The following is a 27,772-nucleotide window of genomic DNA, read 5'->3' on the forward strand; positions in this document are numbered from 1 at the left end:
TTCTAATTTACACTTTCAGAGCAAGTAGAGTACAGACTAACTTATGTTTGTTTTCGTGGATTGATCTCAATGAAGAAAAATATTATAAACACATCATTGATCGAAAATCATTGAAAATAACTTTTTCTAGTGAATTCACTTCCTATTTTAGTAAATTTTAGCCGTGATCATGTGATTTTGTTAGCTTTTTAATCAATAACAAAAACCCTATTAGTAAATATGTTGTTACCAGCAGTCCATAGAAGAAGTTTCTTAGAAATGCTTAGCAGACATTTAAACTTTGATAATCCATTCCAACGCACGGCTACTCGTTATTGATTTCTGGTTAGTATGTGTCTTCTAATTAGTATACAAAAGGACGAGGAACGAGAAATGGAACGTTGAAATGCCACAATTGCTTCTTTAGGGCAAACTCTGGATCAATGTGTGGATAATACAAATTATAATCATTATGAGAAAGAATGTATAACAAGCAAAACTTATCCATAACATCCCTATTTCTATTATCTTACATGACTACTCACATTCACAAATCTCCAAATTCCAATCATGGCACAACAAATACGTGTTGGTCCCGAGAAAACCGTTTTTGTGTTTTTGTGTTATTCATTTTCCGCTACAATGTCTGGTTCCTCACCTTGGCAAAGATACTCATCACATATCGATGCCGTTTCCCAGCCCCTTCTCAGCCGCAGAATGTCTTCGGTGAAAGTGGAACCAGGGGCTCCAATGAACACGCTAGACATGGCACAAATAGTCTTGTCCAGCATAGCTTCCACCTTCAGCATGAAAATATTCACATCAGCAAAGAAATTAAGAGTGGTAAAGAAACAATTGTTGTAGAGAGGAAAGAACCGTGCAATTAGAAGCTTGTAGTACAAACTTGTATTACGAGCCACGGCATATTTTCAGTGATTGCACTAAATTAACTGCTACTGAAACCAACAAATTGAATAATGCCTAAGTTCTTAAACTTTTTTTTTTTTCTGAATGCAAAAGGTGGGCTTTGAATGATAGAATGAGAATAGTTACATCTACGACAAATCAACGGTTGTCATGGAATTTGGGATAAAACATCGAGGATTTTTCCAGACGTAGACCACAGACAATTAAGCAGTGAAAAAAAGCAAGCATGATCAATTATAGTCCTGTAAACAGTTTTATTTATTTATTTAAAACAAACAAGAAGACCAGACATGGAAGGTATATTGAGGTCACTAACAGAGCTGGACTTAGACTTAAAAGCACATAAAGTAAAATGAAACGCTGTCATCTCACCTGTGTATCTCCATCCAAACCATGCCTGTACAACAGAGCATCCCATTTTTCTGCTGAATTTCGAGCTGGTCGTATTACAAGAGGAACAGGCCTGCCATTCAGCACGACCAGTGACTGAAGCAGACCAGTCTCACTTTCTGCTGCATCCGTAGAAAGATAAACTATAGGTGCATCAGCCCTCTCAACCACCCTCAAGATGCACTCTGCAGCTTGAGGTATGGGGAAAAAGCAACTTGGCTTTTTAGCATTACTGCAAGCACGAAAACGTATCATCAGAGAACATAATGGTAGAAAAAAAAAAGGATGAACACCAAATTGCAGAATTCACAAATGTTGATGACATTGAGCCATGAAAATGCAGCTAGCAACTTGTCGCAAACAACCATGTCACGCAGGGAAAGTTTGGAGACCTTACATAATACATACAAGATGCATATCATACTCACGCAATAAATTTATAAATTTATGAGAAAATGGTGCATGCACTATCAATGTAGAGAAATTTTGCACTGTCTCAAATTTGGTAATTTTGCTGACATTTGCAATAGCTACATTAAAAAGTTAGTTATCATGATTTCTTACTGGTTGGATAGTTCAAAACTTTTTAAATCGACAACACATAAAAATTAAATTCTAACTTTATATGGGTTACGATAGATTACAAAGGGGAAATGAAAGAAAGAGAGGGTATACCAGAATTTCAAAAACCCGTGTCTTCGGAAATGCAATGCAACGAAGTTCTTTCCCAGAAACGTCTGAATAAACCGTTGGGCAGTGAGTGAAATAAGGCGATTAGGTTCAATGAGAGTCTTGCATTGGTGAGCAATTGGCCCACCAGGTTGCATCACCCATTCTGGTTCCACTTCAGCGTAGAACACATCCCCAATTGCCATAACATCATCATCATAGCTAAACTTCCCCAGCACATCCTGAACCGTCTTGTTCTTCGGATTCCGGGTATCCTCATCCCACACGACCTCAGGTTTATTCATAGTCAAACCTAAACCCTCCAACTTCTTCAACCATTCATCATCCAAATAACAAGGCGAAGGCTTCGAAAAGTAACACAAAAACTTATCAATATGCATGTGACCCTTCTTCAAATTCGAAAAGTCCTCAAAGGAAACCACCACTTTCTTCCCCAAGCACTTGTTAATGCGATCAATGTCCACGACTCTATCGAACCGGTAATCCACCTTGGAACTAGGAATCACCAAAATCCTATTTAGCAAAGCAGCGAAAAATATGTGTTTCTCCAAACAAATCAAATGGTTAGACATTTGCCCCGAAACGCATATAGCAAGTAAAAATTTACCATCCCTAGGGTTCCACTGGATGGTTCTCCTCTCTGACAAATTCTGATCCACCGTTCTACACCTATCGTAAATGACGCCGTTCAGAGTAGCGTTTAAATCGAATTCAGGCTCAACAATGTTCCCCATGGAATGCGGATTCAACAGAATCTGCTCAATCTCACGGTTGAGAGAAATCTGCTTGAACAATGCGGATTTCAGATCCTCCAATTGGTTCGGATCCGACACGTTGGACTGGCGCGTGGTGTTCCACGCGGTTAAGAGTCCTAGCTGCTGTCGACGCAAGAGGTTAATGGCGCGCAATTCTGATTCCTTCATTCGATCGGTGATGGAATCGAATTGGAAGGAAGAGCTTGAGGAAAGGCTGTGGAAATCGGCGACGGAGAAGAAGAGGATAACGAGGAGGATAGCGAGAATTGCGACAATGTACTTCTTCTGGAATCTGGAATTCACGTGGGAGAAGCGCGAGGAGGGATCTTCGACGTGGAAGGCGGCGGCGAGGTGCGGGGACGGAGGTTTGCGGTGGTTCTGGTCGACGAGGTTGCGGCGGTCGTCCTCCTCCTCGTCGGAGGAGGAGTCCATATGCATTACTGTGTTGTTGGCCACGGCGGCGACTGAGTTGGGGGGCGAGTGAACGAAGTGAGTCGGTAACTCGTTCGGGGTGTGTCGGTTGCGCGTGGCAGTAAGCGATGATAAAAAAGAAAACGTGTGAGCGTGCGTGGAGGAGATGCCAACAGAGTAAGCAAGGTAAGTGAGTCGGTAGTTGGAAATGATTGCACACAGGAACAGTGTGTGGGCCCCAATCGACGTTTCAACCACTGGTTGTTGGGTTAGCCCAGCCCAACTTCTGAAATTATAAGGAAAATTCTTCCTACACCCAACCTTTATGATTCTTCACCCTACACACTTAAATTTCCGAAAATACCCTTTATTTTGGAAATAAAATTCGATATTGAAAATACATTTCGAAAAACACATATCCAAAAGATATTAGATTGAGTTTTGATAAAAGGTAAATAAACTACTATTTTAATTCTTAAAAAGGTAAGGTGTTTTCACAATAGTTTCTAAAAGAAAAAAAAAACATTAAATAAAATTCAAAAATTAAAATTACTAATTTATTTATATGTGTAATTTACTATCGTTATAATTTGAAAATTTTATGTGTTGCTGTTGTTATAGTTATGCCGTGCGGAATGCTTTTGTTATGGTTATGCCGTGCGGGATCCTCTACTATATAAAATTAAAGAAGAGATTAAAGACACAATACACGTGTTATTCATAAGTATCAAAACTTGTGAGAGAAAACAAAAATCAGTAAAAGATGAAACAAACTACTCATGAAAGGGAACATATCGAAGTCTTGGATTTCATGAAGAACGAAAAGAACATGATAGCGTAGAAGAAACGAAACTCTATTTTCATTATTTTTTTTCATTATATGTTTCATACATATTAAAGGGAGAAGAAAAATTTGGGCTTTGGAACAACGACCATAAGAAAGATACAAGTCCAGTAACATAAAACTTAAAACCTTCCTTCAAGCTGGAGCATGTATGCAAAGAACTCCAAGCTTGCTAATAAGTTTCTGAAAACTATTTCGCTTGAGAGCTTTTCTTAGAACATTTGTAGGTTGTTCTACAAATCGAACGGGCAAGAGATGGAATAAATTCTGCTGCAGCCTTTTACAAACATGACAGTCGATGTCAATGTGTTTTGTACGTTCATAAAAGCTACTATTAAGAGCAATATGTCTGATTTCTTGTGAGTCGCAGTAAAGACATGCAGTGTTGGAGGTGGTGACATGGTGATCTCATAGAAGAAAGGTCAACCATTGCAGCTCACATGAGGTTGAAGCCAAGGCGCGGTATTCTGACTCTGGGGATGATCTAGAAACCGTGCTTTGCTTCTTGATTTTCCATGAAATCAATGATTCTCCCAAAAAAATGCAGAAACCAGTTGTTGAGCGTCGAGTCATGGAACATGACGCCCAGTCAGAGTCACTAAAATCTTTTAAATGTAAAACAAATTTCTTTGAATAGAACAAACCTTGTGCAAGGGCAACTTTTATGTATTGTAGCACATGTTGTAGCACATGACACGATGATGATGGATTGTAGGCTTATGAACAAATTGACTCAGATGTTGAACTACAAAGCATATATCTGATCTAGAATTTACAAGATACAAAAGACGTTCAACGAATCTTCTATAACTTGAAGGTTCGTGAATGTCAACTTCTTCAAACATATTATCTTCCTTTTTCTGCATGGGTGTGGTTGTTGGTTTGGCACCTAGCATCCCTGCATCATCAAGGATCTCTAGAGCATATTTCTTTGGACAAAGATGAATACCTTCATGTATTTGTGCTATCTCTAAGCCAAGAAAATATTTCAATATACCTAGGTCTTTGATTTTAAAAGTAACATTCAACAAGTTCTTCACAATATTTATTTCATGCATATCATCACCGATTAAAATAATGTCATCTACATAAACTAATAAAGCAATAATTTCTTTTTCTAATTTTTTGATAAAGAGAGAATTATCAGCTTGAGATTGGATGAAACCTATGGTTAAAAGATATTAGACAAGTTTTTCATACCCCTATCTACTGGCTTGTTTCAAACCATATAAAGATTTGGTGAGATGACAAACTTGATTTGATTTTGCATTGATGATTCCAGGAGGAACTTCCATATATACTTCTCTTGTTGCAGAGCAAGAGAAAAAACTTTGTTTATACCTGGTAACGGTTCCATGAGAAAAATTTGGGTCTTTGTACTGTTATAAGTATCTCTGGGGCATTTTAGAAAAGACATAACTCTATCTGATTCTTCGTACTCGAGGATGGTCTTGAACAATTTGTAGGTGCATTTGACACTACAGAAGCATGTAGGAATGGGTCGCAATGAATCCAATTCTTCCCACAATATTCTAGAATCTGTGTAATATTCTCTTTTTTTTATCATCAAAGAATTAATTAATATTAACGGGACACTTAAGGGGTGTCCCAAAACCCTTATACAAAAGATACAACAACAAGAGCACACACTTGGGCATAGCATTACTAAAACATATACTGCCAAACCACTACCATTAGGTTGACCCAAGTCCCAGACCCCCAAGTCGTGTTCTGCATCTCATCCCTCACCCATAGTGCATTAATTTAATATTTCCACTTTAGTAGTTTCCAACCACCACCTCCCACTTCATGATTTACCCAACTCCTTAGAGCCTTAGTGCACTTCAGTCTTCCCTTATACGATCCTATACAACTCCTCAATTCTTATGATCACAACCCAATAACCCTTATCTGTTTTAACAAATTTTCTTCAAGTTTCCCAGCAACTCTGCGTAATCTCTCACAGGTTCCCACTCCCTCCAGCTACTACCTATACGTTTTTTCGATTTGGGCTGCACATTTAGTTTATACCTGCATAAAAACCAACTCAACATAACATAGACATAACTAGCAAGATCATCCCAGTAATTACATTCACCTTGGCCAAGTCGTTTCTACCCCCAGCTCTTAACTTAATACTACCACTTTCCTTTCCACCTTTCACTGCCTCGTAACATCTATTTTTTGATAATATAAACTTGTGCTGGATGCTTTTTATCCCTGCTCATGCCGCTTGAAAGATACCCTTCTGTTGGGATCCCCCAAACTTAAATCTACTATGCCTTCTAGAACCCCCATGCTCCTCACCTCACTATTCTTGATACAATTGGTGAGATGTTGAAGATAATAAAAATTGGTGAGAACTACTCTGCATGCAAGAGTTACAGTTGATATAAATCAGGTAGAGGCATCACTAAGCCTTTTTCCTTTAAGGAAAGAGGCATTTTGGGTGATCTCCCGCAGTGGCTTATCTGTGTAACGAATAGTGTTATACACCCATGCACCAACCAAACCTCAAACGTTGGAGACACTAAATATATCCATATACCTCTGAATTCATTGTGCACCAACGCAGGGCCTAAACTTCTTGTTGGGTTCATTGATGCTCCTGTGATTGGTCCTGCCAACATCACATTCAACAGCACGGTGGCCCCAATGGCAATCCCTACCAACTCACCGATCGCTCTGTTATCAGTGGTAACCCTAGATATGACAAGCATAGGGAAAAATGTGATTATGAATTCAACCACGAAAGCTTGGACGTGAGTACTAGATGGAAGTACAATTGATATCCCAGGAAGTGTTACCACGTTTTCTTTGCTCTTGTTCACAACCACTGAAGCACACCCTGCGAATATCAAGAAATACGTGCCCACCACCTCAGCTACCAATTTGGCCAAGTTGTTTCCACCCCCCAGCTCTCAACTTAATACTGCCACTTTCCTTTCCACCTTTCACTGCCTCGTAACATCTATTTTCTGATAATATAATCTTGTGTTGGATGTTTTTTATCCCTGCTCATGCCACTTGAAGGATACCTTTTTGTTGGGGTTCCTCAAACTTAAATCTACTCTACCTTCTAGTACCCTCCATGCTCCTCACCTCACTGTTCTTGATACAATTAACTAAGTAGACACTGAACTGGGTTAATGTGCCATTCTGCTAAAGAATAGTTGAACAATGTAGTTTGTGTTTCATCCACAACCACGCTTTGATTTGGGCCAAGTGGAAAATTTCTTCCTCATCAACTACCCTTTATCTGAAGACTATTATATTCCTTTGCTCCCATAAGCACCTTACTATCGCCACCCACATGCCTTTCCAAACATAATTCTATTTCTGGTTGATTTGGGGCAGACAGAATTGTTCAAAGTGACATTGCAAGTCATTATGTTGAACAAATTGTACTCCCACCCATCTAAGACAGCGGTCCCATACACATTGGGCAACTTTACATGCCACGAAGAGATGTTGTGTCGACTCATTGTCACTGCAGCACATCACACATAGAGGCGAAGGAACCATTACTCCTCTTCTCATCAGGCAAACTCTAGTCGGTAATCTATCTAACATAACCCTTCATGTTATTACCAACACATTAGGGAAGGCTTTAGTCTGCCGTAATTGCTGAAACACCCGACTTGGGCTGCCTCTGGTACGTTTACTTAGGCACTCATATGTTGCTTTTACCGTAAAAATGCTTTGTCTATCGTCACCCCAGGTCAGAGAATCCTGATTTTCCATATTCAAGTGGATTCTTTCTACCACTGTTATCATCTCCTTTTCTTGTTCCAATTCCCATTGGAACCTTGTCCTTCTCCATCTCAAATTCCAAATCCATACATCTTCCTCCCATACGCCTACTTCACTCACCTTCCTACCCTTATCCGATGACACGGAGTACAATCTTGGGTATTTGATGCTTAAAGGAATTCCACCTAGCTAAGCATCCTCCCAAAACCTCACTTTGTCCCCTCTTTCCACCTTCCAACCAATTTCACCATGGAACCAACTTGCTTCTTCTCCCTCCCCACAACACTTACCTAGGTCTTTCCACCACCAAGAAAGATTCTTCTTATTTTTGCAACTTTGATCTATGTCTGTTTCATATTTTGATGTCAGTATTTGTTTCCACATACCCTTTTCTTCACCCATAAGCCTCCACTTCCACTTTGCGAGAAGCGCCCTATTGAAATGTCTTACATTTTTAATTCCCAACCCACCTTCCTCCTTGGGTTTACACAAATTCTCCCAACTCACCCATGGTATGGTCCTTTTCTCCCTCCCCCATCCCATAAGAATCTTCTTTGGATACTAATTATTTTATCACATACCGCTTCTGGTGCTTTGAAGAAGGAGAGATAGAAAAGCGGGAGGGACGTGAAGACCGACTTGACTAAGCATATCCTACCCGCCAGAGACAGAAATCTCCCCTTCCATACATTCAATTTTGCACTTAGTCTATCAATGATCGGTTCCCAAAACAGTTTCTTTGTAGGATTACCTCCAACTTCAAATCTCAGATACTTAAAGGGTACCCTCATTAGATTGCAATGCAGGGTTTTTGCATACACCTCCAGTGTCTCTCTACTTACATTCACTCCTGCCAACTTTGATTTATGGAAATTAATCTTTAACCCCGATGCAATTTCATAGCATCTGAGAATGGCCTTTATGGTAAACACATTAGAAAAAGTGTCTTCACAAAAGAACAACGTATCATCCGCGAATGGTAGAACACCAACCTCAACCTCCTTCCTACCTACCTTGATGCCTGTCAACAAGTTGGCTGTAAGCGCCTGCCTCACAAGTCCAGACAAACCTTCTGCGGCCACAATTAACAGAAAGGGAGCTAGAGGATCTCCTTGTCTCAATCCCCTTGTGATTTTAAACTCCGATGTGGGGCTACCATTAACCAATACTGATACCGATGCAGACTCCAAACAGGCATTAATCCACAAGATCTATCTCCTATGGAACCCAAGTCTCTGCAACATATCAATGAGAAATACCCAGCTTATCGAATCATACGCTTTCTCGTAGTCCACTTTCAGGCATAGACCCCTCTTTCCACACCTCCTTAGCTCTTCCACAACCTCATTGGCTACAACAACACTATCAAGTAACCCTCTATCCTTCAAAAATGTTGATTGACATTCATCGATGACCAAGGATAACACTTTCTTCATACAACAAGACAACACCTTTGATATGATTTTATACATGGATCCCACTAGTGAGATAGGCCTATACTCATCAAGCTTTGATGGATCCCTTACTTTAGGAACCAAAGCAATAAACGACGCATTACAACCTTTCGGTATGTTTCCATCTACTTGAAAAGATTGAACTGCGGTGAGGATATCGTGCTTAAGGGCCTCCCAATTGTGCTTAATGAAATTGAAGTTAAACCCGTCTGGGCCTGGGCTTTTGGACCCCTCACACATCCGCACCGCCTCCTTCACCTTTTGTTCTGTTATATTAGATATCATGCTCTCACTAACCTCCGCAGACAGCTTTCTGAATTGGACATTTTCTAGTCGTACCCCCACATAGACACCTTTTACCTCGTTTCTTAGCCTTCTCCATCTTATTACCGAATGGTAGTACTTAGAGTTTGCATCCCCATGCACTAACCAATTGGTTCTGGCTTTCTGTCTGAATATAGACTCAATTTTCTTGTTAGCCTCTCTCAATTGGCCAATAAGATCCAGTCTCTTCAACCTGTCATATTCCTCCAGATTATCTGTTTCATCTATCGCATCAAGAACCTCTATTTCCTTCAAAAAAAATTTCCTCTCAGTTTCCACATGCCCAAACACCTCTCTATTTCATACTTTGAAATCAAACTTAAGGCATTTAAGCTTATCCTTTAACTTAGTTATATTGTTGCCTTGAGGAACATACGTATTCCACTTAGCTCTCACCATCTCCTTGAACCCTGGTTCCAACTGCCATGCATCAATTGTCCTGAACGGCCTTGGTCCCCAGTCTCTTGACATGTACTTGACCACTATGGCACAGTGATCCAACACCTCTCTTGCTAAAATGCATTGCTTAGCCATTGGCCATTTCCGCAGCCACTCTTTCGACACCAACACTCTGTCCAATCTACTCTTTGCTGTGCCGTTTGCCTTATACCATGTATACTTCTTGCCCACTAACGACAACTCCACCAGATAGTTATTTTCAATAAAGTTATTGAAGCCACTGATCTCTTTCTTCTTACTCCCCCTTTCACGTGCACTTTTCCTTTCACTTCTACCCTCACCGCATTAAAATCACCACACAAACACCATGCCCAGTTCAGATGGGAGTTTATCAAGACCGTAAGACCCTCCCAGAGTGACTCCTTATTGCTTATATTATATGCCGCATATACGCTGACCACCGCACATCTTAGATTGGATTTGGTATGCAGCCCAAGTATGACAATGGAACCTGTACCCACCACATGACTTTCGTACTGGAACGTTTGCTTATGCCACATAACCAGCAAGCTTCCAGCTCCTCTTAACCCTTCATTATGAATCCAGCCTACTTCATTGTTCCCCCATAGTGAAAAGCATATAGAATCCAAAAATTCTACTGATTTGGTTTCCTGTAGACATACCACCTCCATACTGTCATTGGCTATAATGTTCCTCAAGTATCTGGCCTTCGCTCCCCCTAGACCTCTTATATTCAGATTCAAGATGATCATGAGAAACTCCCCTTATTTCCCTCCTCGTACTTCTTCATAACCTCAGTGTCTCTTGCTTCCATTCTCTCTAATTCCTTGATGACATCATGCTCAATCTTGTGACAGACAGCCCCAATTTGTTTCCCTGCTTCCCATACCATTCTCTGATCCTCACCTTTTCCAACACTTCGAAATCTGCTAATGCAATTAGCTATATCCCCATCAGATAGAGAATTAAAATTTGTACTCACCCTTGACTATGTCCCACTGCCGATATAAAGGTTTCCTGCTCCGATTTGAGCCTTCCCTTGCGGCAACATACTGTGTTGATTCCATCTTCTCCGCCAGTTCGGGGTCTACCCTACTACAACATTCATCACTATTAGACTGTGACTGTCTTTTATCTCCTTTCTCGTTAATACTGCTACTGTGCCCATTCACACCTTCTCCCCAGTTGTGTAGCTGTGTTTCATGCACTCGTGTTCCACACTAGTAGTTTCTGTATTGCTTTCTCGCTTCGGACGCCCTTCATCATCCACACCGTCGAATCTAGCACTAGAGGACAAAACACTCTCCCCTATCCCTTCAGACTCTATTCGGGCTGGGCCAGGCATTATTGCGATTTGGCCACACATATCGCTGTTGGGCCCAACTTCCTTGCCTAAAAAATGTACCCCTCTCTCACTATGGGCCTCCTCCGCGCTCCCCTCATGGCCCATACCTTTATTGACATTTGCACCACTCGATGCCTCCATAGCTACAAGGAGATTGATCAGCGCCACTTGGACAGAGTTGCTTCTACATGCAACATGGACCAAATGGGCTACGGAGATAGCTAGTTCCCCTACCTGCTCTACCAGCTTTTCTTTTTCCTTATTTGTGTAAACACTCACACTGATCTCTTGCCCACGTTTACATTGTGCAGACCCTTCCTCGACTTTTTTTTATCTTATACGAGCTTCCAACTTTCCCGCTTTCCCCTACTACCGCCGGTCGCCGCACCTCCTCCGTTACATACATACCCATTCCCTCGTCACTCTTTTCTGATAACATTGATTCCTCCACAAATGATTTCTAATGAAGTCACACTATCTGATGACTCGTAGTGATTGAACGTGCACTTGCATTTTTCTCCGAATAGATAAGGTTGTTCTTCTTCAATGCAAATGTTGTACACTTGGCCGTTAATCTTCATTCCCTTGGCTAGTCTAGCACTACACGATTTGAGGGCACGCACTTGGAGTCTGGCATATTCCAAATTATCCCATGCTTCCGTTGCCTTGTCAATATCCACCAAAGAAGCTATTTCACTTACAACTTGAGAAAAACAATCTTTGTTCCAGAAGCGAAATGGGGAGCCCGTAACATCTGACCCAAGTTATTTTATGACCTGCAACACATGCATTTGTCCATGGCTCAATAGCCTCAAAGACACTTTCGAACCACAACTTATTGAGACCAATGACATCTTCCATCCTTTCCCCTTCAGTAGGCGTTAACAGTGCCATATTATCACCCAAGTACCTTACTTTAACCGTATTCATACCTCCCACTATGAACTCTTCACATAGTTGATTATAGCTTAAGCCAGCTGCAAAGAACCCCACTACACTGTTACTCATCCAAGGTAAGGTAACTTGCTTAGTTTCAATGATGGTCCCCTTCCACTCTCCTTGTGGTGATTTTTTCACCACACTTGCGTATGTTTATTTTCCACTTGACACTCTCCATTCCATCTTCTTCTTCCCCTTGTTACCTCTCCACTCCTCTTTGTTGCTTCTCACCCTTTGTTCATGTGTATAACGATTCCTTTCTTCATTGGTTTTTCCCACCGCCTTCCCCTCCTTATCCTTAGTTTGATAGACGATTCTCTCTTGCTCAACCCTTCTATATCGTGGGATATTAACGTACAACTTCATCCTACCTACCCACGCCTGGTCCATCTCCCTCTCCAACCTGCTCGCATTCTCCTCGTCAAACAACCTTACAAAACCAAATCTCCTTCCCCATCTATTACACCTACGAGATATGAAGACTTCCTTGACTCTGGCCCAACATTGAAAGACCTTGATCATATCATATTCACCATAGTTGTCCAGGAAATTTGAGAAGAAGAAGGTTGTTATACTGCTTGATGAAGGATGTGGCCTACGAACCTTCCCAGCGCCGAGAACCCCCATCTCCCCTATTCCAGAATGTTTCTCTCTCCCTACCTGATCAAATTTATTTCTTGAAGGAGATCAGAAGTGTGAAAATGGTTGCTTTTGGAAAATTTCTCCTTCAGATCTTCCCATAAATCCCTTGCACCGTCAATGTAAATGGCGCTTTGAGCAATTTGTGTGATAAGACTCCGATTTATCCACAAAATCACAATGATATTGCAGTGTTCTCATGCTTCGTATTGATTGCTCTTGAGTGTTGGTTCTAAAATCTCTCCACTAACAAAATTAAATTTGTTCTTCGAGAGCAAAACCCTTTTCATCGCACGACTCCATGAATGATAGTTACTACCATCAAATTGAGGCGAAACTAGCACTGCTTGTGGATTCTCTCCGAGATGAAGGTAGTAGGGACTCGTTAGGTCTTGTGAAGGGTCCTCGGAAGCCATGGAAGAAACAAAACAAGAGGATACAAGAACAAAAAGAAAATGAAGAAGAAATGAAATATCAGAGCGAGCGCAAGTCAGACCGGGTCCAACCCGTTCTAATACCATCTTGAATTTCATGATTTCATGAAGAAAGAAAAGAACATGATAGTGTGGGCAAGGAAGAAGAAAGACTATTTTGGAAGAAACAAAATTGTATTCTCATTCTTTCTTTTTCATTACCGTGACTCTTACATAGCTAATGTTTTATACATACTAAAGGAAAAAAAACTTGGGCTTTGGAACAAGGCCCATAAGAAAGATACAAGTCCAATAATATAAAATTTTAAACGAAGTACCGTAATAAAATTACTAAGATAAGATATTCAAGATTTTGGATTAAAACATGTCACTAATAAAATAGTTTATTAAATTATATAAAGATTGTTCTTGTATGGGCTGACAAAGTCTCGTCTTCTTGATCACGAGTCTCGATCTTTGACTTTCGGTCAAGAGTAAAGATATCTGTAGAAATTTTTTATCGTTTAAGTTAGTGTTCGATATTCGAAGATTAAGGATTATCATCATCTTTATAAGTTCAGTGTTGATCCAATTAACACGAATTTCATTGTTCGTATTTATAGTTAATTACATTAAATTTGTTGGTTATACAGATATTGTCTCAAAAGGTCTAGATATAGATATATTGAATCATGTAATTGTGTTCGTACAGTCTCATGGGATTGAGATATATTCAACCATGTTATTCTGCACATCTTCAGCTTATACTCTACAAGGATATTTTTTTTAACATGCTTCAATATTTAAGTTTTTAGAATAAAATATATTCATAAATATATTCTATGTGAAAATATATTACACAACTATCGGGAATAGTTATACTGTTTAAGGTTATATGTTAGTATTATTTTTATTTTCTATGCATTCCTTTGTTAATTTTGTTTGTTTTTAGTTTGTAATAATATTTTTATCATGTCTTGGTTTCATTTTATTAAACTTGGATCTAATTTATTCTTATGTGATTGTTTTAAGTCATTTATTTGCTTTTTATAATTTATGTTATGCAATTTTTGTAACTCTTTTCATTGGCTCTCAATCTCTTTATATTTTTTAAAAACTTATGTGCATTACTTTACAACTGTCACTTTTTTCTCAAGTAATTTTAATTTATATATATTTATCATTTTCTGTAATTCTTTTATAAACTTTTAGTAATTATAAATAAAGAATAATTATTTTGTTAAAATAGTTTTAAAAACAAGAAATAATTAGTTACTATATTAATTAAATTAAATATTATTTTAAAAAATTAAAAAATTATTAATATTTAAAATAGTTTTTATTATTATGTAATAAATAATTTGTAAATTAATATTTAATTAGATACCAAAATTTTAAGATTCAGAATTAAAATTTTGGTACCTAATTAGATATCTATTTAAAAATTATTTTTTAATAATAAAATCGACTTTAAATACTAATAATTTTTTATTTTTTAAAATAATATCTAATTTAATTAATATAATAATTAATTACTTTTTATTTTAAAATTATTTTTTATTTAATGACTTTTTCTTATAGTGTTTAGAATATTTTTCATCAACATTATGCTAAATCATAATCCATGCATATGACGATACTTTTAATTCCATTCATATTTTATTTTCCTAATCTCTGCCACTTCCTTGAGTAAATTGTTATTTTCACATAATGACGATAATCAAGGGTAATTAACAAAGACAACCATGTTCAATATTAATAACCCAACTGGTAGTTGAATCTTTCTTGCATTATTGCTAATAATTAATTAACAGAGACCAAATCTTCCTTCATTATATTGTCTGCAATTAGTTCCATATTTCTCCAAATATATTAATCAAATAGTTTTTTGTTAAGTGGAATTTTTCGACATTTTTTTATTAAATTCCTAAAAGAATGCTATAATTGGATTCTTGGAGTTTTAGACTCTATAGTTGAGTACTTAGATACGTTAAACCGTAGAATTTAATATTTTATTGTTGGTTAAATAGTTGAGTACTTAGATACGTTAAACCGTAGAATTTAATATTTTATTGTCGGTTAAATAGTTTAGAGAATTAATGTATTAAACATTTACTTGATCAATTAATTGAAAGAACGAAAATAAGATTATATTTAAAATTGTGTATTCACATCTATAAATAAAAAAATAAAAAAATAAAAAAAATGTTAAAAAAGGTAATAATTTAGTGAAAAAAATTGTAACAACGATGAAAAAACAGACATTATTGCAGACTTCGGACATATTTCCAACCAAACGGTCCAAAAGAAAGTGCCTAACTTTTTTAAAGGAATTTATTGGAATAAAATATTCTGCTAAGTTTTTGTAAGAGACTACAAAAATTAGATTGAGCTTAAATAAAAAGTAAATAAACTACTATTTTAATTCTTAAAAAGGTAAGGTGCTTTCACAATAGTTTCTAAAAGGAAAAAAAAGCATTAAATAAAATTAAAAAATTAAAAAATTAAAATTACTATTTTATTTATATGGGTAATTTATTATCATTATAATTTCAAAATTTTATGCGTTACTATTGTTATAGTTATGCCGTGCGGGATCCTCCACCATATAAAATTAAACAAGAGATTGAAGAGATAATAACACAAGTGATATTCATAAATATGATAATCATAAATATATATAAACTTTCATTCTTATGATAATAAATTTAATATTTATCTTAACTATGTTCATTTAAATTATAAAATCTTAAAGAAAAAACACAATTTAAGTTGGAAATTGTAAAACATTTAAAGAAACCTACAATTACATTTAATTTTTCGTTAAAACACTTAATAGATATTTCACATACTTGTAGTGAATTATACTTCACTGCAAGCATAATTAATAATAGTAATAATTAACCAAACTTGTATCAACATATAAAGCTATATAACTTTTTGTAGACGCAAAAATAAGTATTGAGAAAATTAAGTGTACGTATGTTAAAGGGAAAAACACAATTTAGGTATATAATACATAATTAAGAATTTTAGAGAGGTAGTTGTGGCTTCAAGGCAACAATGTTAATACGAAATCAACGTCCTTGTAACATTCTCAAACAAGAAACCTTGCTTTGAAATCTTTTAATACTTCCTAAGTTACACTTTTATAGCTAATTGTGTACACTATGAATAAAATCATCTGTAATATTTTTTTTGGTGTTAAAATTTTTTAAAAAGGAAATAATAGTATTAATTAAAAAGGAAAATTGTTGGAGATCCTACCTAGAAATGAGGACAATTCATTGTATATAAGTGAGGTGCAAACCTCACCTCATAAACCAGTTTTATGATATTGAGTTAGGCTTAAAGTTCATTTCGTAATATGGTATCAGATCATTTCGAACATATCCTAGCAAGTGTTTGTGTTTGTTGGCTTTTCAGACCACCCGCTATTCGACCGTTATCGGATCATCCATAATATGTTATCACACACTCAAACCTCACCTCATGAGTCAATTTTATGAGGTTGAGTTAAAACTTAAAGCCCACTTCGTAATAAAAATATTTTTTAAAAAATTTATTTATCTAGAAGAAATAGAAAAAAAAATAACATGTGACAAAGTATATATATAGTTAACTATGATTTGAAAGAATTTTTTATGGTTTAACAAATAATATAAAGTCAAATATCTTATTCCCTGATTTATATATATGTTAACGTATGAGATAAAGGTTAAGAAAAAAAAAAGAAATAATATGAAGAATTTTCAATGGTAATTTATGGCAGTCATCTTATATGTTTCCAAGTTAGACGCTTCCTCTTCTTCTCCACTGACTCACCGATAAGAACTCCTTTAACAAAAGGCAGAAGCAAAAGGCAAGTTGTTAAGTGCTTCTGACTTTTTAAGCTGTTTTCTAACCTTGTAAGCCAAACACGTTGTAAAAGTAATCTGAACCAAAAAAGTTGTTAAAAACAAGCCATGACATGGGATCACATCAAATCGTTTTACAAAATACTTAATACATACAAAAGACAGATAATCACTTGTCTAATTACAAAACGTGAATATAATGTAGATTTTTTTAATGCAAGAGACAGTTTTATTCGAGAATAGAATTACCATAAACATCAATCTTTTTTAAAAGTATTTTAATAATGTTACATGTTAAAAATTAAGATTAAATATACTTTTTATTCATAAATTTTCACGCAAAACTGATTTTTATCGTCTTTTAGTCTAAACTTTAAATTTGAGTACTTATCGTAAAAAAATTATTAAAATAAATTATTGTTAATTTTTTTATATGATCAACTACTATACCAATTAAGATATTAAAATATTATGTCAATTGACATGAGTATTATAATATAATTCACATATTAAAAATTGGTTTGTTAGATAAAAAAGCATTGATAAAATCTAATCTAGTTTTTTTTTTATAAGTAGTTAGTTAATTTTGCATTATAATATAAGAAAAATAATATATAAGTGAGTCAAAATTGTTATATAATTTTGATAATACCAAACAACTATCCAAGTCAGCTTTCTATTTTATTTTAGTAGCCCTTCAAACCTCAATCTATTCCCTGCATAAAGAACCAAAGATGATAACAACAATGACTACTGGTTTTATAATTCGATGTTTTTTGCCACATGATGCAATATAATAGGCTCTAATAATTAATCAAATTGGAACATTTTTCAATGCTTTTAAAACCAACTGGGGTCTGTGAGGTTTCTTGACACATCATATAAAAGGAAAAAGGCCAATTTAAAGCCAACTTCCTTTGTGGTTTCTCCAAGCTCAATCATCAACATGAATACCATTCTCACCATCCTCACAGCCATTGCTTTTGTGGCTCAATCATTGCAAAACTACATCATCCAGAGGCTGCACAAAATCTGCAAGCATTGGGGATATGGTGATGCAGTGAAGGAAAAAGGAGATGATGAAATGGACTATTGTTCAGTGTGTCTGAGCCAAATTTGTGAGGGGGAAAAGGTTAGGTCTCTACCAGTATGCAATCACAGGTACCATGCTGATTGTATTGGTGCTTGGCTTAAGAACCATACCACATGCCCTCTTTGCAGAAACAAAATCACTGATCATTTCGTCCAAAAGCACAGACAGGTGAAGAGCTTAGGAGAATCTGTGTTCAATCTCATACAGAGTTTCTCAGATCTTTTGGTATCTATTCTCTACATGGTACTTCCATCCAGCATCACTGAGAGTTTCCCTTTGGTTCATTGATACTTTTCTTCTCACTGTGATTTGTATTGTAATTATGTATGCAATATGCAGATAATGTTCTTAGAACTGTGTTGTGCCTAACTAAGATTCCTTCATTACAGATTTTTTTGGTTAGTTCAAAATGATTTGAAAGTTCTTCCAAATGTATGCAGTTATTATGCATAGCTTATTTTGGGAAATGTAATATGCAGTATTCTTATTCCCGCTCAAGAAGTATAACTGTTATAGGGTGGTAAGAGGTCATTTTCATGCTAATGCCATTAACCTTAAATTCTTAATCTATTTCCTCTGTGGTCTATGTTAAAAAAATATTAAGAAGAGACTTTAAATCAGCTTCTTCTAATTAATTATATAATCTTTTGCAACACAATTTCGGTACTTTTCTTTGTCTTTTTTCAGAAAAAAGTTTCTGTGATGGATTCCACATGTTTATCTGCAATACTTCTCAACAATTTTGTTCGTTCGTAACTTGCAACTGATAAATATATCTTATTTATTTTAAAAAAGCTATTATGGGTTTTTAAGGTTTTGTTATTCTAAGCATTTTCATTGAAAAGAAGAATAATTATGTCGGGTTTTTTATCCAAAAAGAACATTGGGCAGTGTTCTTTGGCAGGCCATAAAGCATATGACTAAATATGAAACAAATGGCTTAATTCCAATTATTCCAGCTACGGAATTCGTAGATGACAAATGATAGGAGCTATTCTCAAGAAGACAAATTGCAAGAAGCAGGTGTAATTGTTAAACCAAATCCTTTTAATTTTTTCTTAACTTTTTTCTTTTACGTAACCATTTTATATTATTGGTTTCATTATAAAAAATAATTTTATGTTTTATTATGTAAATACTGTTTAGATTTCCGTTATAAGAGTTTATATCAGTGTTTTTTTACTTACTTCTAATAAAAGATTATATATATATCAATCACTTCAGAAATGATTTAACCTTATATAAAAAATAAGAATATTTGACTTTCTAACACCTTTCAAACAGTTATTAAAAATATTTGACAAAAACAAACTGCATCACGAAATTAAAGCAAGTAAAAACATACCAGAAGATAAGACACTAATTAGAGAAAGAAAAACAAGTTAATGGAATTTAGACTTAATTTAATACAAAATCTTCAATTGAGTAAGAAAAAAAATCTCAAAATAACTTAAAACTCTTCCTTTAAAAATAATTTTATTTTATAAAAATTACTCAACTACTAGTTTGAACTAAAAATGACTTAACTTTATGGATTAGAAATTTTATTATTTAATTTATGAATTAAGTGAATTAACTCGTTTAAGTATATTTTGATTTTCTCAAATACTAGTAAAGAATAGTATAACTATAAAAAGTTTAAATTTTCAATCTACATAATTAAAAATAATTAAAAGTAGTAAATAGTTATAAGGAAAGATGATTAAAACAATTATAAAGTTTGTTGGAAGATGGTTTCAAATCAACTTGGTTTATACCCACTCAACATATGTTAAGTAAGTTGAGTTTAATTTAAATCATATTTAAGGAAATTATAAATTTTTAACTCAGTCTGATTCAAATGAGTCGGATTCAATTTGGTCCATATTTTAAAAAATTATATATTTTTTAACTCAATTCAAATCTAACTTATGATAATCTATATTAGTTACTGGATATGGCTGTATTTTAACATGTTTTATAAAAAATCAATAAAATATATTTATTATAAAGTGAACTTTAAGTCTAACTAACTCCATAAAACTGACTGATACGATAAAGTTTGCACTATGAAAGTGGGTGGTCTGATAGGATAGGTTCAAAATGACTCTGATACTATATTATAAAGTGAACTAACTTTAAGTCCAACTCAACCTCATAAAATTGATTGATGGGGTGAGATGTACATCCACACTTATATATTATTATATTATGTAAATTTTTAATCTCTAATTAATGTGGATCTCCAACAATATTTTTAACCAATTTTAATTATGATTGAATATAATTGTAAAAAAAAAAATTGGTAAACTCAATCTAAACAAAGTATATACAATTAAGAAAGTGACAGTTTTATTCTTTTAAAATAGTCTTATCGTGTCACATAACTTCTAAACTACTCTCATTATTCTTTTACAAATTTTGTTTCAAATGATGTTTTATAATAACACACACTTTTAGAAATTTTTATTCACACTTCAACTTTTTACAACCTAAAAAATCAAAGAGCCCACACTTAAAATATTATATTTTATCCAAAAATTATACTCTCATGTCAGTTTGTTACAATAATTTTTGGATTAACCATTTATTTAATTGTTTTTTATTTGACATGACAGTAAAATGTGTTATTCTTAAATTTTAAAAAAATTAAATGCAAATTAAATTTTTTTTTTCAACTGTTAATTTTTAATAAATAAATAAGTAAATTTAAAACATCTCCAAGATACCCTCAATGTGGGTAACTAATAACATCAACTTTTGAGTGACCCAACTTCAATATAAAAAATATAAAACAAATTTTTGAGAAAAATAAAAGCATTAAAAAAGTTAAAATTATACCATCAGTAGTCATAATGAGGAGGAAAAATCATTGTGTCTAAGTTTGTATTTGTTTAGGGCAATTAATCCCCAAATCATGGGCGAAAAACGCGTTAATTAATATGCCTATAGTTACAATATTTTCAAAGATCATACATAGAGCTTAATTAATTTCACATTATTTTATTGGAAAATTAATGCCTTTATTATTGGTATATATTTTTGTTATTAATTAATAAATAATTTATAAATTAGTATCTAGCTATTAAAAAAATTTAGTTGTCAATCTTATTATCTAATTAGTTAGTAGTTTAAATTTTGATAATTAAAATTTTATTAATTAGATATTAATTTAAAAATTATTTATTAATAATAAAAATTATTTTAAATATTAATATTTTTTAAATTTTTTAAATTTTTAAAATAATATTTAATTTAGTTAATATAATAATTAATCATTTCTTATCTTTAAGATTAATTTCTGATTTTCTTATATTTTTCATCAACATTATGCTAAATCATAATCCACAATCTATAATCCATGCATGCATATGGCAATACTTTTTAATTCCATTCATATATTTTTTCTAATATCTGCCACTTTCTTGAGTAAATTATTATTTTCACATAATGACGATAATAAGGGTAATTAATAAAGACAACCATGTTCAATATTAATAATCCAATTGGTAGTTGAATCTTTCTTGAATTATTGCTAATAATTAATTAACAGGGACCAAATCTTCCTTCATTATATTGTCTGCAATTAGTTCCATATTTCTCACAATATATTAATCAAAATAGTTTTTTGTTAAGTGGTAATAACCAAGAGTTTGGGATCAAAAGTAGTTTAGATTAGATTAAGTTTCACAACATTCAAGTTTAACCATTTTTTAAATTTACGATTCATTTAAACTTTTTTTAATATATAAGATACAAATTAAGTATTTTGAGAGTGCGTCTTAATTTGAAACTTTATCTCAAAATTTATTTGGTAGTAATTAAGTTGTTCGAATATAGATTAACGAGCTTAATCAAAAAATAATTTTCATTATTTTTTAACCTTTTTGTTTCCTCTTCCGTCTTATGTAATTTATTTGGTTTGGTTTGGTTTTATAATTATTATATTTTTATATTATTAATTCATTCATATTTATATTTAAATTATAATAAAATAAATATAATTATTTATATAATATAATAAATAATAATTATTAATAAAAGAATAAATATATTAATAAATATATAAAATGATGATTAAAATAAAAACTTAATAATAAATTTATGAAAAGAACAACTATAATAAAATAATTAAAAGAATTATAAATAATAAACAATAATGATAAAAATAAATAAATTAAATAACAGTAATAATAAAATTAAAATTATTATCTTTTATTTAATTAAAATTAATTTATAATAATATAAGTAAATTAATTATTATATATATTTATAATATTTTTAAATTTATTATATCTATCAAATTAATCACAAACTTTTTCTCCATCTTCTATCCTATTTATATTAATTTAAATAATTCTACTTTCATCACACTTTCTTAGAAGTTTTACTTCCTAATCCAAAACATTAAAATAAGTGTAATTTTCAATTTTCTTCTTCTCTTGGTAAATTAAGTAATAATTGAGAACTTATAGTCAAAGTTGCTCTTTTATTTTAATTTGACTTCTTCAATATGAACTTGACTTCTTTAGCACGAAGAATGTGACTTGGATCCACCATTGCTAAAGTAGTTAATTAGGTGAAGAGTCCACACTTAACTTCAAATTATTGAATTAAAACAATAATTATAAAATAATTAAAACTCCTTGGTGAAGAATCAAGGCAAAAAGAGAATCTAAACCCAAATTTAGATATTAAACACCCTCAATTATTCCTCGATAATGAAGGTTAATTTAGACGTTCAAATTTCATGCTCACGTAATTCGTATTACTGTTTCCTTTTAGCAAATTTAAAAGTTTGTATTAGATAAGATGTTTATGTATTTTAATATTTTTTTTTTGCACTTAATAAATATAATATTAAGATTAAATATATATTTTTGTTGATACACTTTGATTTTTTACTTTATTCCAAACTTTAGAATTGTTAAGTATTTGTAGTAAAAAAAACTATTATAATGAGTAATTATCAATTTTTTTAAGAGATAAACAAATTTTTAAGTAGAAGTTAGAATGTTGAAATATTTTATGTTAATGTAAATATTATAATAGAGCTCTAGTTAAAGATTCGTTTATTATTTTAAAAGAATTAAAAACTTATTTTAATAATTTATTTACTAAAATTGTTTAAAATTTGAATTAAGAGAAAAACCAATTTTATATTTTAATAAATAAATGAAAAAGTATATTTAACTTTTATTACAAAATGGATTTTAAGTCTAATTCAATTCCATAAAATCAGTTGATGAGGTAAGATTTGCAATCATTTATCTATAATGAATTGTCTTCATCTTTAGTCGATTTGAGATTCCAACAACTTTTATAATATTAATATTATGGCTTATAGTGTCCAAAAAAAATAGGGTCAATTTTGAAAGTTTAAAGGTCAAAAATTAGGTAAAGTGTAGTTTAAAATTCTGCATGCAGAGCATTCCAGAGAATGGGATAACAAGAACTTGCTTTCGAGTAATACAAAATAATATGAACAGTTTCTATAACAAATTGGCATAGTTTCATTTTGTCTTTATCAGATTCAACTTTTTAATGGGATCATTTATATAAATTTAAACCATCTCAATTTAGATCAAATTAACTTACTTTATTGATATAATCGATTACAAAATTAAAGAAATATAAACTAGGATTCAAATATATTTTTATGTGTATATTTTAATTTCTTTGTGAATATACGTTTCAAAATAAATAATATGTAAACATAGTCTCATATTGCATAAACATACTGTTCACTGAATAAAAATTCTTGTGTTAATAAATGTTTATTTATAAAATATAAATTAAAAAAAATCTTAAAAACGTCAGGAAATAATTCAAATGAAACATTGCAATGTACAAGTTATAGATTTAGATTATGTTAGGGGCAAATGTTTTAAAAGTTTTTGTGATTAAAACTTTAAAATTTAAATTTATAATATTTAAAAAATATTAAATCACAAGATTTCAAAATATTATACAAAAAAAATTAAGAAATTATAACTATTTTATTCCTTTACCACGGTGGAACATATATATATATGATAAACCATCATATATTACAAACAATATTTAATAATAGGTCATTATTGAAAATAATAAGTAATTTTATTTAGTTTTTATATATTATAAATAAATAAGATGTTAAATAATAAGTGCCTTTTTTTTTATTCAGAATGTTTGATAATTTTGATATTTATCTTATTAGACTTAATGTTTTTATTTATATATTTGATGTTTTATTATTTAGTATTAGTAATTTTTATAAAAAAATTATTAAATAAAAATTAATTCTAAAAAAATTAATTAGTTATTATATTAACTAAATTAAATATTATTTTAATAATTAAAAAACTATTAATATTTAAATTATTTTTTATTATTAATAAATAATTTTTAAATTGATATTTAATTAGTTAGTTGATTTTAACTATAATTATCATACACTCTAAATAGATTCTAAATAAATAGATTCTAAAGTTGTTATTTAAAATTTTGATAGTTAATTGATATCAATTTAAAATTTATTTATTAATAATAAAAATTATTTTAAATACTAATAATTTTATTAATATGTAAAATAATATTTAATTTAATTAATATAATAATTAATTAAATTAGTTTTTATTTAGTTATTTTCTCATAGTTTTAGTATGATTTATGATTTGGTTGGAAATAATTTTATGATTTTTTTTATTAAATCATCTAATAACTTTTCTATATTATAGCATACTTGGTGGAGTTCTCTCAAAATCCCAAACATTAAACATTCAACAGGAAAAACAAATGTGCAATGTGACATTTAACTGAAAAAAAGATTGTATTAGATTTTGATTACAAAATCAGTACTATCAATATTTCTCATAAGCAAAATCTGGATACAGTTTCACAAGGATTTTTTTTAGTGTTATTCTTTTGTCAAAAATAATACACAATAAAAAATTCACTAAATGTGAACACATATTAATATGAAAAAAAAAAACTTAAATTATAACAAAAGATAACATTAAAAACATTTATCCAAGTGTGTGGTTTTTAATCCAAAGTTATAATTGTTTTTGGGACATCTGAATCTGAGTCATTAGTGGTTAAATTCAATAGACGGGTCAAAGGGGAAAGCAAAGAACCTATCTCTATACTTTCAAAAGTCTTTCTAACAATAAATAAAAACAATAAATAAAAGGTAAAGCTAATGGTTTCAAAACAAACAAGTCCTACCAATATTCTAGGATACAAGTAGTTGAATAAAACCACATTTTTGAATCCATCTTTTCATTTTATTCAATTAAATAATTGTAATAAATTCAAATTAAATTTTATTTTTCTCAACAATTAAGCCATTGACTATTGACTCCAAAATCACCACCTTCTTCTTCTCCCCTCCTTTCTTCCAAAGTTGAAGTCTTTGTAGCCCAAAGTGGAGGCTTATTCTTCTTCTTCTTATTCCCCTCACCTTCCTCACTTCTTCTTGTTCCAAACCCCATTCACAAGCCAAACCAAAAAACCCATCTTTCAACTTTCCCTTATCTCTTCACTCTCACTTCCCCATTCCCATTCCAACACTCAAACCATACAAAGCTTCAACCTTTTTCACTCTCCCTCTCCCATAAGACTAATTCTGTGTCTGGGTGTGTTCAAACCTTCACCTGAGTCAGAAAGTCTCGTTTTTTAAACATGGGTCCAACTGCGACCTCCGTGTCTAGTGACAACCCATTGGGTGAATCTAATACAATTGAGATAACAGGGAAGATCATGGTGGTGGCTATAGTGTTCCTTTTCATGGTGGTTGTGTTTGTTCTTGTGCTTCATCTCTATGCAAAATGGTTCTGGTGGAACATGGGGGAGAACGCCGCTCCTCAGCCTCGCCAGAGGCGGCGGAGGCGCCGCCGGTTTGTGTTCGCCCCCGGGCAAGACCCGGTGGTCTATGAGACCCACCAAGTTGGGCTTGACCCTTCAGTTTTAAGGTCCTTGCCGGTGTTGGTGTTCCAACCTGAGGACTTCAAAGAAGGTTTGGAGTGTGCAGTTTGTCTCTCTGAGATTGTTCAAGGGGAAAAGGCCAGGCTTTTGCCCAAATGCAATCATGGGTTCCATGTGGATTGCATTGACATGTGGTTCCATTCGCACTCCACTTGCCCTCTTTGTAGGAACCCTGTTGGTTTTGAATCGTCTAAAACAAGTGAAGAGAGTAATTTCTCAGGGAACATTGATCCATCATCTTTAGCTCACGAAGAGAATTCAGGTGCTGTGAGTGGCTCACAGTCTTCAAATTTTCCCACAAATGTGTTGGTTTGGGGAAACCAGACACAGGTTAGTTCTTTTGGGGTTTCCTTGGCAGAGGAAGAAGGGAGTTCTCAGCAGCCACCTTCTCCTCCATCATCTACACCATCTTCTTCTTCAGATTGTGGTAATGTTAATGGTAGATGTCATGGAATGTTGGTGATTGATATTCCAAGTGAGTGCACTTCCTCCTCTTTATCCCCTTCTGGAAGTAGGTGTGCTGAAGATGAGATGAAATCACCAATGGCTGCCACATTGCGGTCATTTAAGAGGCTTTTGAGCCGGGACAAAAAGTTAAGTCCTTGCAGTCCAAGTTCTGTAGATGTGGAACACGCACAGAGCTAGAAATTTGTGGATGAAATTCATTAATTATTATTCTTAGAAGAGCTCTCAAAAAGCCATTGTTATGCCACTTCCTTTCCAATACTTGTGCACATAAATGGCTAAGGATGGTTGCTTTACAGTATCTTGTTATACAATCATTTTTTCCTTCTTTTTCAATGTATGTGCTTGAACTTTGAAGCACATTAAGCCAATTGTTTAATATGCTTATGCTTATATTGTATAAATGACAAGTTTCTTTCTAGTGAAAGGGTAAAATCACCCAGTTTCTTTTACACAAGATGAATTTTGTAGTATTATTGACCTAATTTTGATTCTTACTTGCAATTAGCCTGACCTAATGCTAAGCTATATCTTAAATATAAAATGGTGAATGAAATACAATGAATGAGTTTGACCCAAGGGCACCATTTTTTCTTTGATGAAATAAAAAGTGGTTATCTAGATAATCGTGCAACTGCTCTTTGCAGAGTAAAAAAACAGACCCTACTATAGATAGAGAGTATGTTTTTCTAATTTTCAGATGTGATCAATGTTTGGAATGCGATTGCTACAAATAGCAGAGGCTCACTGTCACTGGTTTGATAATATAATTTGAATAAAGCATGTTTTCTACTGTTAACACTATCCATAGCTCGATATGATGTTGATGGTGCTTCTAACTGCGATCAGGATTTGATAAAATATACATTAATCTACATCTTACTACCAAAAGGAAGCCAAAAAGTATGACCAAGATTTGAAAAAAAAAATATTAATTAACATCCAAGTACCAAAAGGAGGCAAAAAAAAAAGGGGTAAAGAAAGAATAAAGTATTATGAAATTCAAGATCATCAGGTTTTTAGTCTCCAGTAATCTTTAGATGACATGATGTAACCCAATTTTTTCAAAGGAGAAAAGGAAGTTTCATAATTCTTATATTAGGGAAATTACCAGTAGATCCTTTTGT

At 33.0% G+C, this 27,772-nt stretch overlaps 3 protein-coding genes across 4 annotated transcripts; 2 read left to right on the top strand and 1 right to left on the bottom strand.

Annotated features, from left to right (window-relative positions):
• Positions 1-373: 373 nt before the first annotated feature.
• LOC137818514 (O-fucosyltransferase family protein) lies at positions 374-3,364 on the bottom strand. 2 transcript variants are annotated; one of them, XM_090296660.1, is made up of 4 exons: positions 2,594-2,726; positions 1,972-2,481; positions 1,279-1,528; positions 374-779 (listed from the first exon to the last, which is right to left on the bottom strand). In XM_090296660.1, the coding sequence occupies exons 2-4, from the start codon at positions 2,364-2,366 to the stop codon at positions 603-605; spliced, it is 822 nt and encodes a 273-aa protein (XP_090152786.1). In that variant the 5' UTR covers positions 2,367-2,481; positions 2,594-2,726; the 3' UTR covers positions 374-602. The 2 variants fall into 2 exon arrangements, with proteins under 2 accessions (XP_090152786.1, XP_068478085.2); XM_068621984.2 differs by having other exon boundaries at positions 1,972-3,364.
• Positions 3,365-17,958: 14,594 nt separating this feature from the next.
• On the top strand, positions 17,959-18,734 carry LOC137818059 (RING-H2 finger protein ATL73). The gene has a single exon (XM_068621280.2). The coding sequence runs from the start codon at positions 18,087-18,089 to the stop codon at positions 18,519-18,521; it is 435 nt and encodes a 144-aa protein (XP_068477381.2). The 5' UTR covers positions 17,959-18,086; the 3' UTR covers positions 18,522-18,734.
• A 6,804-nt stretch (positions 18,735-25,538) lies between these two features.
• On the top strand, positions 25,539-27,102 carry LOC137819297 (RING/U-box superfamily protein). The gene has a single exon (XM_068623098.2). The coding sequence runs from the start codon at positions 25,878-25,880 to the stop codon at positions 26,823-26,825; it is 948 nt and encodes a 315-aa protein (XP_068479199.2). The 5' UTR covers positions 25,539-25,877; the 3' UTR covers positions 26,826-27,102.
• The last annotated feature ends 670 nt before the right edge of the window (positions 27,103-27,772 follow it).

Source organism: Phaseolus vulgaris, chromosome 10 (assembly GCF_051622355.1).
Source record: "Phaseolus vulgaris cultivar YP4 chromosome 10, ASM5162235v1, whole genome shotgun sequence".
In the NCBI taxonomy this organism is placed as follows: Eukaryota; Viridiplantae; Streptophyta; class Magnoliopsida; order Fabales; family Fabaceae; genus Phaseolus; species Phaseolus vulgaris.

Excerpts from the sequence above, each read along its gene's own strand:
- LOC137818059 (XM_068621280.2), top strand. The coding sequence starts at position 18,087 with ATGAATACCATTCTCACCATCCTCACAGCCATTGCTTTTGTGGCTCAA.
- LOC137819297 (XM_068623098.2), top strand. The coding sequence starts at position 25,878 with ATGGGTCCAACTGCGACCTCCGTGTCTAGTGACAACCCATTGGGTGAA.
- LOC137818514 (XM_068621984.2), bottom strand. The coding sequence starts at position 3,179 with ATGCATATGGACTCCTCCTCCGACGAGGAGGAGGACGACCGCCGCAAC. Across the intron at positions 1,529-1,971 it reads CACGGGTTTTTGAAATTCTG|TAATGCTAAAAAGCCAAGTT; the intron begins GTATACCCTCTC and ends TCGTGCTTGCAG. Across the intron at positions 780-1,278 it reads GTTTGGATGGAGATACACAG|GTGGAAGCTATGCTGGACAA; the intron begins GTGAGATGACAG and ends TTCATGCTGAAG.